The sequence below is a fragment of the Lissotriton helveticus genome, chromosome 6 (assembly GCF_964261635.1).
Source record: "Lissotriton helveticus chromosome 6, aLisHel1.1, whole genome shotgun sequence".
Classification (NCBI taxonomy): Eukaryota; Metazoa; Chordata; class Amphibia; order Caudata; family Salamandridae; genus Lissotriton; species Lissotriton helveticus.
In genome coordinates, this window is record NC_136067.1 from 1,644,335,794 (window position 1) to 1,644,349,126 (window position 13,333).

Consider the following 13,333-nt stretch of genomic DNA (forward strand, 5'->3'; position numbering starts at 1 on the left):
CTCTCCTCCAGGGGTTTACTTGGAGGTTCTTCCTCCATGTAAACCTTGGAGGAGAGGAAACAAAAGCCGTCCTTTAGGGCCCTCCTGTGACTCAACCACATGTGGATGCACACAGGGGGCATGCCATGTGCCCTCCTGTGTGTATGCACATAGGTTCCTGCGTGGCATGGACTTTCGAGTTTCCTTTTGCAGTGTCTTTTTCAAAGGCACCAAAGCCTTTAATAGAGGCACCCTCATGGGACTGCCACGTAGCCCGCCTGCCAGACTACTTAAAATTCGTAATCTGGTAGGTGGGCAGCGGCGACCTTAGACGGAGCAGTGGCGTGGCAGCTTGCACCATGGCGCCACCAAAAATCGTAATCAGGGTCCTTCTCTTCTGCTAGTAAGGAGCATCAGCAGGTTCCTCTACGCTTGTGAGGTCTCTCCCTTTAAAAAACAATTATTGCTGCATGTTTTTTACTGATTTCATAGTTCCCTTGCCATGCTCCGCCTTGCAGGCTTCTAATAAAACAGGAGAGTGAACGTGACACCATCTCAACTCATCCCTAACTAAGGCAACTGTTTTCACGAATAAAGGCCAGAATGAATGGGTGATCAAGGTAGAAAAATAGAACTGAATGGCTGGGGTGTAAAAGGCAGCATGGAAGGCACAGGAAGGAAAAGAAGTGGTAGAAAAAGGGGAGAGAGAGAGAGGAAAATAAGGTATGAGAATGAAAGACAAGGGGATTGTGGAAGAAGGTCGGGGGGCGAAGGAGTGGGACTGCAAGGACGAATTAACACATTTCACATGAGGGGATCCGAGAAGTTTATAGGGTCACCAAAAATGATTGTTGCATCGGGGCGAAAGCCGGCCCTTTCACTCTTTCTCCTTGTTCGTTCTTGTCCCAGGATACTTCATGCAACTTCACAAAACACAGCAAAATAAAATAACAAGCAAGGCAAAGGTGGTGGGTGAAAGTAATAACCAGGGCAGGGGATGGCGGGTGCAAGCAATGACAGAGCTAGAGAAGGATGCCAGCAACGTCTGGGTATGAGGGGAGGACAGTCTGCAAAAACATGTACTTGTTTGGAGTACTACAGATTACATGAAAAAATAGAGCGAAGGGGCAGGACAGAGGATGTGGCGTAACAGCCAAAAATGCTAACCTTGGAGCTGGGGAGCCGGATTCGTGTCTCAGTGCCCGTTTACAAGCACCCTTGAAATGCATGCTAAACATTTTTTAAATGAAAGTGGAGACAAACAAAACAAAAAGCACGCTCTAAATGCATGCAGCCAGGGAAAGGGAACGGTATAGAGTGTTAAACAAAAGAAAACAGTTCGAACCACCAACGCAGATGGGAATGAGTAGTTAGGCCTCTGGAAATTGATGAGACACAGACGGGAGAACAAGCTACAACCAATAGAAACTGAGGAAAGCAAATTGGAAAGCACACGGACCAATAAGAACTGAAGGCGGGATGCAGGTCCCTTTTAAGATATATTAAAAAGAATAGATTTCACAAGCACAGCGAAACCTAAAAATAGGGTTAAAATGAGTTGCGCTTTCGGACTCCAATCACTAGATGGTGGAATATGCACAGTAGATGAATTTAGAAAAGATTCATTCTGCAAAACCGGGGCTGCAGTATCTTTTATGAACTTGAGAAAGGAGTGCCCTTCATACAAGTGCTAAAATTATCGTTATGATTTAAAGTCAAGGAGGATGAGCCAGAAGTCATGAAAAATATGTTACATGTAATGCTCAATGTGTACTGAAACTCTTATTTGTATGTGAATAAAATGTGATTTGTATACAGTGGTCTAGCAAGAATATCACATAAAACTCAATAACATTTCTTATAAAATGAATAACACTGAGGGACACTGGCATATCAAGTAAATGAGTAACACAGAACGGAAAGAGATTCACTCTGAAGATGCAGACAGTGTCATTAAATCATTAATGGTGAAGGGGGAGTATATGGTAGTGAATCTGGCAACATGAACCAAGAAAGTGTTGAGGATTTTGCATGTGGTACTTGAATATCGATAATTGTGTATTGTAGCAAATGATGTGTTCTCCACTTGTCTTGGTGTTGAAAATAACTGCCAGTGTTTAAATTTTACAAGGGGGACAAGAGACTGTAGAGCACTTTAGCTCCTATCTTTGTTCATTTACCTTATTTATGTGCTTAAACAAGGCCACAGAATGAGAAGCTAGCAATACAGTCAGTGGCTCTGTTATTATCACTTCTCTGCATTTGGTCAGCAGAAACTGTGAAAGAAATTTTGAAGGATTTGACATGTGCTTAAGGATCTTTAGGAGCAAGCTGAATTAAGGCGACAGTGGATCTGGGAAAGTAGTATGACCAGACAATGGTCACATTATAACAGAGAATTACAGAGACGTGAATGCCAGAACATTTCGGAGGATTCTGGTAAACCCTGATAAATGTCCGGATGTCTCAACCTGTGTCTAAAAAAAATGTACACTCTTTCCCAGGCACCAGGTTAACTGATTTGGAAAGGGACTGATCCTTCAGCACTGGACAAAAATAAGTTCCACCAGTTTCGTAATCTTATGTAAATTGAAATGTCTGCCAGATATGTAGGTGCTTCGTTTGAGTAAAGAGGTATTTACAAAGAAAACCTCTATTGTTTATGCCAATACAACAAGCTTGCAGGTAAGAGAAAGTTTTTTCATTGGCCCTTAGTCTAAAATCTAATCACTGCCTGATATATTTAGAAAATGCATGTTGTGTTCTTTTTCAGGGTCCCATCAGACACTTACTTTCTGTTTTTCATGCAATTGAGCTGCTACTTAGTTCATCATTATCCTTTTGTCATAGATTTAAACAAAACAAAACATTCTGTAATTCTGGTTAGAAAAACGGAAATACTATCACGTGAGCTCTCCAAGTTATTTTTTAGCATGTTTGTCAAAACTTTCCACAACCCATTAAATAAGGCAACAGGTATTAATCAGAAGCTTACCAGAAAAAGGATTCTTGCCAATTATTAAGACATTTGGCAATGGCATCATGATCAGCTGTTGTAAGGTCTCCTAAGAAAAAAAAGAATAAAATAATATATTACACAAAAACAAACTGCATAAAGCCCTGAATTCATCTATAAGAAACTATCAAGCCACAGTTTTGTAAGTTTAGCCACTGGCCTTTGGGGCCGACTGGCTTTACAAATGCTTTTCGTGGATACTCTACAGTGTCTGTTTTTTTCTGCGCTGTGCATCCTTGCTAAAATAAAAAAATATATAAATACTGAATGATGCTGATGGTGGTTGCCACCATGACACTCATGTGCACATGAGTGCGGACACGTGCCTTTTGCGATGATGCATGTGCAATGCATCAGAATGCACGCGTGTGTTAGGAAAATAAAACGAGTGCCATTTGCTTTATTTGTATGAACACTCTTAGTAAATAAAAAAATTAAGATTGTTTTTGAAAGTTCATATTTAAAAAAGTAGGGGGGAGTTAGAGGCTACAGAGGAGCAAATGGGGGAGCAGATGGGACAAGGAGGGGAAAGGTATTGCACAAGGAAGAGATCAACATAGTGACACGGAAGAATCATACATGGAACGAAGAGCATAGAGCACGAAGGGAAATGGGGAGAAGCACACAAGAGCAATAGAAGCACACTCAAGTGCCAGCAAAACGAGGAGCGTGGAGAAGCAAAGGAGGGTGAAAACAATGAGAGCCCCAGGAGAGTGGGGCAGGAGTACATAAAAGAGAAACATGAAGCATGGGTAAGCACTTGAGTGACACAAATAGGAGGGAGGAGAGACCTGTAAAACACATGCACTCTCATGGAGGGCTTAACCAAGAAGCATTGGCAAAAGCCAATTGTTCACGCATACGCAAGGTGTTAGCCTTGTAAATGTTTTAATCATGCAATACAGCAGCAAGGCTATGGTGCAACATGGCTGAAAGTTTACCCAAAAAAAGAGTTATGATATGGCCTGCGCTGGCCGCATCATAGCTCAATGTTTTGTTAAGGCGGGCAGGTGGAGCAACAACGGGGGTCTGGGGGAAAAGTAATAACAACGGGAGGGAGGGACAGGTGGATGGCTGTAATATTTTCAATAAAGCATTATGATATGGCTTTCTGGTCAAGTTATAGAATATCTTTCTTATTTGGGCGGGTGGGGAGTGGTCAACATGGAAAATAGAAGGAAGGGGCAAGCAACAATAAGGAGGGGACAAGCAGCAACATGGAGAGCGGGAAGGGCAAACAACAACATGAAGGATGGTGGGGGTAAGCATAAATATGGACAGCGGTTAGAGGGGTAGGCAAAAACATGGACAGTGCGAGGGGGGGAAGCAACAGCATGACACCAGATGGGGGAAAGCAACAACACAGACAGCGAGTGTGGGCAAACAACAATGGAGAGCAGGTAGAGGCAAGCAACAATGCGTAGGGCGGGAGGGGGCAAGATTCAAGACTGACAAGTAACAAAAGACAGTGAGAAGAGGAAAGCAATGTCACCGTTAACTTTTTTTTATGATCACGAAGATCATAAAAGTACATGCTTCATAAATAAATAGTACATATTTAAAAAAAGTCCTAAATCAAATGGATAAAAATACAATATTCTTAAAACAGTATTATTAAATCACGGTTATAAAATCATAAAAGATCGGGGCATCCAGCTACTGGAAACAGCAGTATGCAAAACAATGGGCTTCTTGGCAAATGCTTGTTCATTGCTTATTGTGATTAACAACAGATCGCAAATAATGTTTGAAATAAAGAGACTAGTGCAGTGCCAATTTCTCCAACATTAATATTAGATCAAAGCTTTTGATTTCCCAACATTTTTTAAATTGCTAAGAACAAATACAAACTCTGTGATTATTCAATAACACAGAGAAGAGTTAAAATTTGTATAGCACAGACATACATAGTACATTAGTTTTGGGCTGGTGCATTTGCGGCTATACGGGAGCATCTTGCCCCTCTTGCCGCCCTGTGTTTTCATAATATTGTAGCACATAGACACCAAACAAGTACTAAACCACCCACCTCGCTTTCTAGATGCTTGGTACGCCTTAACCATAGTGCCATTCAATATTTTGCCAAACAGAACACAAATACTCTATTTCTGTTGATTCTTAAGATTCTAAGAGCGTCTAAATACTTCCTGGTGCCCAGGCTCTGACAGAGGGGCACAATCCATGAGACCCAGAGGTTGAGCTAGCAAGGACAGAAGAAAAATATGTGTTCCAACGACGCCGTACCTCATGGCATGGTGGACACTGGTCATCCATCTCGCCCTTTTTGTGCCATTTATAGCTAAATGTTTTAATGGGTAGGGTGCCACATCTAAATTGGAGATAAAACTTGCATGCTAGAGGTGGAACAATTTAATCAATGGTCAACCTCGTAGCGCGCACATGGTTTTGAATTAATACAATTTATTGTTACACTTCCTTTGCTCTGTGTTACAATTTCAATGATTACAAACTCCCATTAGGGATTTGATCCGATCTCAGGGGAACAGGTTCATCGACTACGGGGAAAACCAATAGTTGTCTATCCCTAGTTTCTGCAGTAGTGACTTTCAAGTTTGGAACTAAGGAATCTTCTCTTAACAATGTGGAGCCATATGCTCGCCTATGCCTGCATGATACGGTTCAAGGGCTGGGGTAGTCCACAGCCGGTCACAGAAAGTAAAAAAAGTACCCATTTTATTTTGTGTGATATCTTTTTCTGAGCTAGATATAAATATACTGGCATAAGTGGGGTACTTGGAGGAAGGGTTAATATAGATCTCAAAAACCTGTGTACCACAATATCTAAACTGTTAGTATTCAAACTCCCCTATAGTTCGGAACCATACAGTACAGACCCCACTGCCTGTATATTATAAATTTCATGGGCTGGGCTACCCTTCTAGATTAGGTTCTATGGAGGATCTTGTCTGTATTTGCAGTCTGCTGGATAAGGACATGTGGACCTTCTCCAACTGAGATGCCCAACTCAGGTTGGGTGTGAATCTAATGCCTAAGTAATCAAACACAACAATGATGGACAGAATGTGGATCAATGTCACACATTCACCCCAGTCCAAAGATCTGGGCCCAAATCCATCGTTCTTCCACTCCACACCACCCTGGGTTAGACAATGGCGATATGCAAATCAGCGCTGACCCTGTGCCCCATGGGAACAGTCCAGTCCGAACTACAAAAGCCATGTCCTTCCCAGAACAAAAACAAGCATCCGAGGACCGGCCCGGTTTCGAGGTAACACCTCTCTTCAGCCCGGCTAGCTTGATTCCAGTGGTGTGGAGTGCCTGGGACCCACGTCTGAGCATCCCCAGTACACTTAGAGCGGTAACTGCAAACACAACAATGATGGACAGAATGTGGATCAATGTCACACATTCACCCCAGTCCAAAGATCTGGGCCAAAATCCATCGTTCTTCCACTCCACACCACCCTGGGTTAGACAATGGCGATATGCAAATCAGCGCTGACCCTGTGCCCCATGGGAACAGTCCAGTCCGAACTACAAAAGCCATGTCCTTCCCAGAACGGAAACAAGCATCCGAGGACCGGCCCGGTTTCGAGGTAACACCTCTCTTCAGCCCGGCTAGCTTGATTCCAGTGGTGTGGAGTGCCTGGGACCCACGTCTGAGCATCCCCAGTACACTTAGAGCGGTAACTGCAAACACAACAATGATGGACAGAATGTGGATCAATGTCACACATTCACCCCAGTCCAAAGATCTGGGCCAAAATCCATCGTTCTTCCACTCCACACCACCCTGGGTTAGACAATGGCGATATGCAAATCAGCGCTGACCCTGTGCCCCATGGGAACAGTCCAGTCCGAACTACAAAAGCCATGTCCTTCCCAGAACGGAAACAAGCATCCGAGGACCGGCCCGGTTTCGAGGTAACACCTCTCTTCAGCCCGGCTAGCTTGATTCCAATGGTGTGGAGTGCCTGGGACCCACGTCTGAGCATCCCCAGTACACTTAGAGCGGTAACTGCAAACACAACAATGATGGACAGAATGTGGATCAATGTCACACATTCACCCCAGTCCAAAGATCTGGGCCCAAATCCATCGTTCTTCCACTCCACACCACCCTGGGTTAGACAATGGCGATATGCAAATCTGCGCTGACCCTGTGCCCCATGGGAACAGTCCAGTCCGAACTACAAAAGCCATGTCCTTCCCAGAACGGAAACAAGCATCCGAGGACCGGCCCGGTTTCGAGGTAACACCTCTCTTCAGCCCGGCTAGCTTGATTCCAGTGGTGTGGAGTGCCTGGGGACCCACGTCTGAGCATCCCCAGTACACTTAGAGCGGTAACTGCAAACACAACAATGATGGACAGAATGTGGATCAATGTCACACATTCACCCCAGTCCAAAGATCTGGGCCCAAATCCATCGTTCTTCCACTCCACACCAACCTGGGTTAGACAATGGCGATATGCAAATCAGCGCTGACCCTGTGCCCCATGGGAACAGTCCAGTCCGAACTACAAAAGCCATGTCCTTCCCAGAACGGAAACAAGCATCCGAGGACCGGCCCGGTTTCGAGGTAACACCTCTCTTCAGCCCGGCTAGCTTGATTCCAGTGGTGTGGAGTGCCTGGGACCCACGTCTGAGCATCCCCAGTACACTTAGAGCGGTAACTGCAAACACAACAATGATGGACAGAATGTGGATCAATGTCACACATTCACCCCAGTCCAAAGATCTGGGCCCAAATCCATCGTTCTTCCACTCCACACCACCCTGGGTTAGACAATGGCGATATGCAAATCAGCGCTGACCCTGTGCCCCATGGGAACAGTCCAGTCCGAACTACAAAAGCCATGTCAGACGTTCCCAGAACGGAAACAAGCATCCGAGGACCGGCCCGGTTTCGAGGTAACACCTCTCTTCAGCCCGGCTAGCTTGATTCCAGTGGTGTGGAGTGCCTGGGACCCACGTCTGAGCATCCCCAGTACACTTAGAGCGGTAACTGCAAACACATCAATGATGGACAGAATGTGGATCAATGTCACACATTCACCCCAGTCCAAAGATCTGGGCCCAAATCCATCGTTCTTCCACTCCACACCACCCTGGGTTAGACAATGGCGATATGCAAATCAGCGCTGACCCTGTGCCACATTCTGTCCATCATTGTTGTGTTTGCAGTTACCACTCTAAGTGTACTGGGGATGCTCAGACGTGAGTCCCAGTTACTCCACACCACTGGAATCAAGCTAGCCGGGCTGATGAGAGGTGTTACCTCGAAACCGGGCCGGTCCTCGGATGCTTGTTTCCGTTCTGGGAAGGACATGGCTTTTGTAGTTCGGACTGGACTGTTTCCCATGGGGCACAGGGTCAGCGCTGATTTGCATATCGCCATTGTCTAACCCAGGGTGGTGTGGAGTGGAAAAACGATGGATTTGGGCCCAGATCTTTGGACTGGGGTGAATGTGTGACATTGATCCACATTCTGTCCATCATTGTTGTGTTTGCAGTTACCGCTCTAAGTGTACTGGGGATGCTCAGACGTGAGTCCCAGTTACTCCACACCACTGGAATCAAGCTAGCCGGGCTGATGAGAGGTGTTACCTCGAAACCGGGCCGGTCCTCGGATGCTTGTTTCCGTTCTGGGAAGGACATGGCTTTTGTAGTTCGGACTGGACTGTTCCCATGGGGCACAGGGTCAGCGCTGATTTGCATATCGCCATTGTCTAACCCAGGGTGGTGTGGAGTGGAAAAACGATGGATTTGGGCCCAGATCTTTGGACTGGGGTGAATGTGTGACATTGATCCACATTCTGTCCATCATTGTTGTGTTTGCAGTTACCGCTCTAAGTGTACTGGGGATGCTCAGACGTGAGTCCCAGTTACTCCACACCACTGGAATCAAGCTAGCCGGGCTGATGAGAGGTGTTACCTCGAAACCGGGCCGGTCCTCGGATGCTTGTTTCCGTTCTGGGAAGGACATGGCTTTTGTAGTTCGGACTGGACTGTTCCCATGGGGCACAGGGTCAGCGCTGATTTGCATATCGCCATTGTCTAACCCAGGGTGGTGTGGAGTGGAAAAACGATGGATTTGGGCCCAGATCTTTGGACTGGGGTGAATGTGTGACATTGATCCACATTCTGTCCATCATTGTTGTGTTTGCAGTTACCGCTCTAAGTGTACTGGGGATGCTCAGACGTGAGTCCCAGTTACTCCATACCACTGGAATCAAGCTAGCCGGGCTGATGAGAGGTGTTACCTCGAAACCGGGCCGGTCCTCGGATGCTTGTTTCCGTTCTGGGAAGGACATGGCTTTTGTAGTTCGGACTGGACTGTTCCCATGGGGCACAGGGTCAGCGCTGATTTGCATATCGCCATTGTCTAACCCAGGGTGGTGTGGAGTGGAAAAACGATGGATTTGGGCCCAGATCTTTGGACTGGGGTGAATGTGTGACATTGATCCACATTCTGTCCATCATTGTTGTGTTTGCAGTTACCGCTCTAAGTGTACTGGGGATGCTCAGACGTGAGTCCCAGTTACTCCACACCACTGGAATCAAGCTAGCCGGGCTGATGAGAGGTGTTACCTCGAAACCGGGCCGGTCCTCGGATGCTTGTTTCCGTTCTGGGAAGGACATGGCTTTTGTAGTTCGGACTGGACTGTTCCCATGGGGCACAGGGTCAGCGCTGATTTGCATATCGCCATTGTCTAACCCAGGGTGGTGTGGAGTGGAAAAACGATGGATTTGGGCCCAGATCTTTGGACTGGGGTGAATGTGTGACATTGATCCACATTCTGTCCATCATTGTTGTGTTTGCAGTTACCGCTCTAAGTGTACTGGGGATGCTCAGACGTGAGTCCCAGTTACTCCACACCACTGGAATCAAGCTAGCCGGGCTGATGAGAGGTGTTACCTCGAAACCGGGCCGGTCCTCGGATGCTGGTTTCCGTTCTGGGAAGGACATGGCTTTTGTAGTTCGGACTGGACTGTTCCCATGGGGCACAGGGTCAGCGCTGATTTGCATATCGCCATTGTCTAACCCAGGGTGGTGTGGAGTGGAAAAACGATGGATTTGGGCCCAGATCTTTGGACTGGGGTGAATGTGTGACATTGATCCACATTCTGTCCATCATTGTTGTGTTTGCAGTTACCGCTCTAAGTGTACTGGGGATGCTCAGACGTGAGTCCCAGTTACTCCACACCACTGGAATCAAGCTAGCCGGGCTGATGAGAGGTGTTACCTCGAAACCGGGCCGGTCCTCGGATGCTTGTTTCCGTTCTGGGAAGGACATGGCTTTTGTAGTTCGGACTGGACTGTTCCCATGGGGCACAGGGTCAGCGCTGATTTGCATATCGCCATTGTCTAACCCAGGGTGGTGTGGAGTGGAAAAACGATGGATTTGGGCCCAGATCTTTGGACTGGGGTGAATGTGTGACATTGATCCACATTCTGTCCATCATTGTTGTGTTTGCAGTTACCGCTCTAAGTGTACTGGGGATGCTCAGACGTGAGTCCCAGTTACTCCACACCACTGGAATCAAGCTAGCCGGGCTGATGAGAAGTGTTACCTCGAAACCGGGCCGGTCCTCGGATGCTTGTTTCCGTTCTGGGAAGGACATGGCTTTTGTAGTTCGGACTGGACTGTTCCCATGGGGCACAGGGTCAGCGCTGATTTGCATATCGCCATTGTCTAGCCCAGGGTGGTGTGGAGTGGAAAAACGATGGATTTGGGCCCAGATCTTTGGACTGGGGTGAATGTGTGACATTGATCCACATTCTGTCCATCATTGTTGCGTTTGCAGTTACCGCTCTAAGTAATCAAAAGCAGCTACAAGATTCATAGGGGTATTACCCATTAGCATGCGCCCATTGTAGCGGCTCACCTTGCGACTGGAAAAGTATATACACTTGGTCTTGTCGCTATTAAGCTCCAGGCCCCGCTCATCGCAAAAGGAGTTAAAGAGGTTGAGCAATAACTGGGGCCCCTGTGGTGACTTAGAAATCAGCTGGGTTACGTCTGCGAAGAGGAGGGCCGGGATCCTCCTCCCCCCAAGTTTGAGCACGTAAGACCAGTCCCTGCTTAAGGACTCTATCACCCCTTTAATATAAAGGGAGAACATGTAGGGGCGAGGAAGCCTATCCGTCTAACTCCATGATCTACCTTGAAGTGTTTGGACACCAGCCCATCCTCCCCCCACCTTACTCGGGATATATTATCTGCATGCATCCTTACCAAGATGTTCAAAAGGGGAGCAGGAATGCCCATTATCCTCAACACCTTTCGGTCTTCCTCCTCAGAGCCAGGTCGAAAGCTGTGCGTAAATCAACAAAGGCAACAAAAAGCTTGCCCTTGTTGATTAACACCTGTCTCTAATAGATGCAAGAGAACCAGAAGACCTGATCTAGAGTGCTAACATAGGCTGTAAAGCCTGTCTGCAAATCAGGAAGGACATACTCTTCTGAAATCCAGTCCTGCAGATGTACCAACACTTGCTTGCAAAAGCTTTTTTGGATGGAATCAATCAGGTGTATAGGTCTTCAATTTCCTGGAATTGCCCGATCCCCCTTCCTATAAATTAGATCACCGCTAGTTTCCCTGAAGTAAATCCAGTCCAGAGAGAATGGCATTAGATAAAATGTTTATATATGGGTCCTACACTTCCTGGTTTGGCTTGTATAGGTCATTAGGTATCCAGTAGGGTCCGGGGGCACAGTCAGGAATGCAGCAATGAATTGCAGGCAAAGTTTCATTTAATGAGAATGCAAGGGTACTTGAATTACCCTCGTTTAAGGACACTTTATCACCCTCCTCGACAATGCTCCCATTTGTGTACAGCTTACTAAAATAGGCCACCCACTAGTCTGGTTGTGAAGAGACATCTAACTCAGTTTTGGGGCCGTTTAGGCAGACTGCCCAGTCCTCCAGGAACATTTATTATCTTTTACAATCATGGCTTCATGTAGAGAAGGCTACAGGGAATTCTCCCACTCCTTTTTAGCTAAAGCCAAAACCTGCCTATTCTGGCCCTACACCACATTGTGTCTGGACTGGAGTTAGTCTTTACTCTTTTAGCTGACCTGCATTCACGGTTGTACCAGGAAGTGGTCTTGGGCTCCTTCTCCCCTCCGGTGGCTTTGCCTAGCAAATCCTTGGCTTGAGAAAACAGGGAATCATGACTTGATCTCAACACTACCCTCCTATACTCCACAGGGAGTTGGAAAATCTAATCAACCTCTTTCTCCACTCTGGCTTTTGGTGCCTTTAATACTGGAGGATGTTTACCACCCTATTCCACCTGATGGTCTTCCTATATTGTTAGTTGGAGAAAACCCACCCAGATCCGTGTTACCCCGGAGTATTGGTTTAATAGCTGAATTCTCTAAAAGTGTCAGAGCTAGTGCATGATGGTCACTATCAGATCTGCCCACAGCTAACATATCTAAAACTGCTGGCCAGAGCTTCACATTAACCAAGAAATAATCAATTCTACTATGGTAGCCAGGCCTATTGAATGTCGTTCTACCTTTGAGGGAGCCCTACCATTTGTAGCTCTTAAGTCAAAGTTAGGAGTTAGTGTTAGTGCCTAGGGTGCTTTGAGGGTCCATATCACACTTTGCAAGTCTAAATGCGGAATGCATCACTGGTTGTCCCAGTACTCTGTTAAGTCAGATGGGGTGCCCGTTAAAGATTTAAATGTGGTGTTAAAATCTCCAGCCACCAGCAGGAGACCAATCCATATGAACTCAGATAAAGATTGCTCTATTTCATTTAAAACCCTGGTCTCTGCAGTGCTTGTTCCTACTCTATTATGAACATTAAAAACTATTAAGAACAGCCCTGAAGGTAGCTTGAGCCCAACTGTCATAACGTCAAGAGAGCCAATGGAAATTTCACTGATCTCGCACTGAAAAGCTGTTTTAACCTAGATTTCCAGCCCTCCAGAGGGTCGACCCCTTACAGTCTGTACAGCGTAAACACTAGAGGAAGTCATCCCACTACTATGGAAGGGGAACAAGCAACATGCTTCTTGAAAGAGGCATATGTCGTGGAAATCTGTGAATTTTCCCCATCCCCCTCGGAGAGCAATTTAGAAATCCCTGCTACATTCCACAATAGTATTTTAAGTGATGGATGTTGGGACAAAGACACAGCAAGGGGATCTCCAGTTGTTGTCTCACCGCCTGGGTTGATATTTGCGAGGACATCCTGCCTTCTATTCACCAGGGGCCGCCTGGGAAAACGTAAACAGTTAACATTTGGGTTTGTGGGATCCCACCCCTGGCTTCAGAGTGAAAATTAGCTAACGTTGGGGGTTGAAAGCTTGGTGGGACTAGCCATCATAGAAT

General features: G+C 46.3%; 1 protein-coding gene across 4 annotated transcripts in view; it reads right to left on the bottom strand.

The window, feature by feature from the left end:
* CCDC88A (coiled-coil and HOOK domain protein 88A) overlaps positions 1 to 13,333 on the bottom strand; it is an 822,041-nt gene that overhangs the window by 599,076 nt on the left and 209,632 nt on the right. For all 4 annotated transcript variants that reach the window (XM_078649494.1, XM_078649496.1, XM_078649495.1 and 1 more), the window contains exon 4: positions 2,975 to 3,044. In XM_078649494.1, the coding sequence (XP_078505620.1) occupies positions 2,975 to 3,044 (70 nt within the window). The remainder of the gene's footprint in view (positions 1 to 2,974; positions 3,045 to 13,333) is intronic.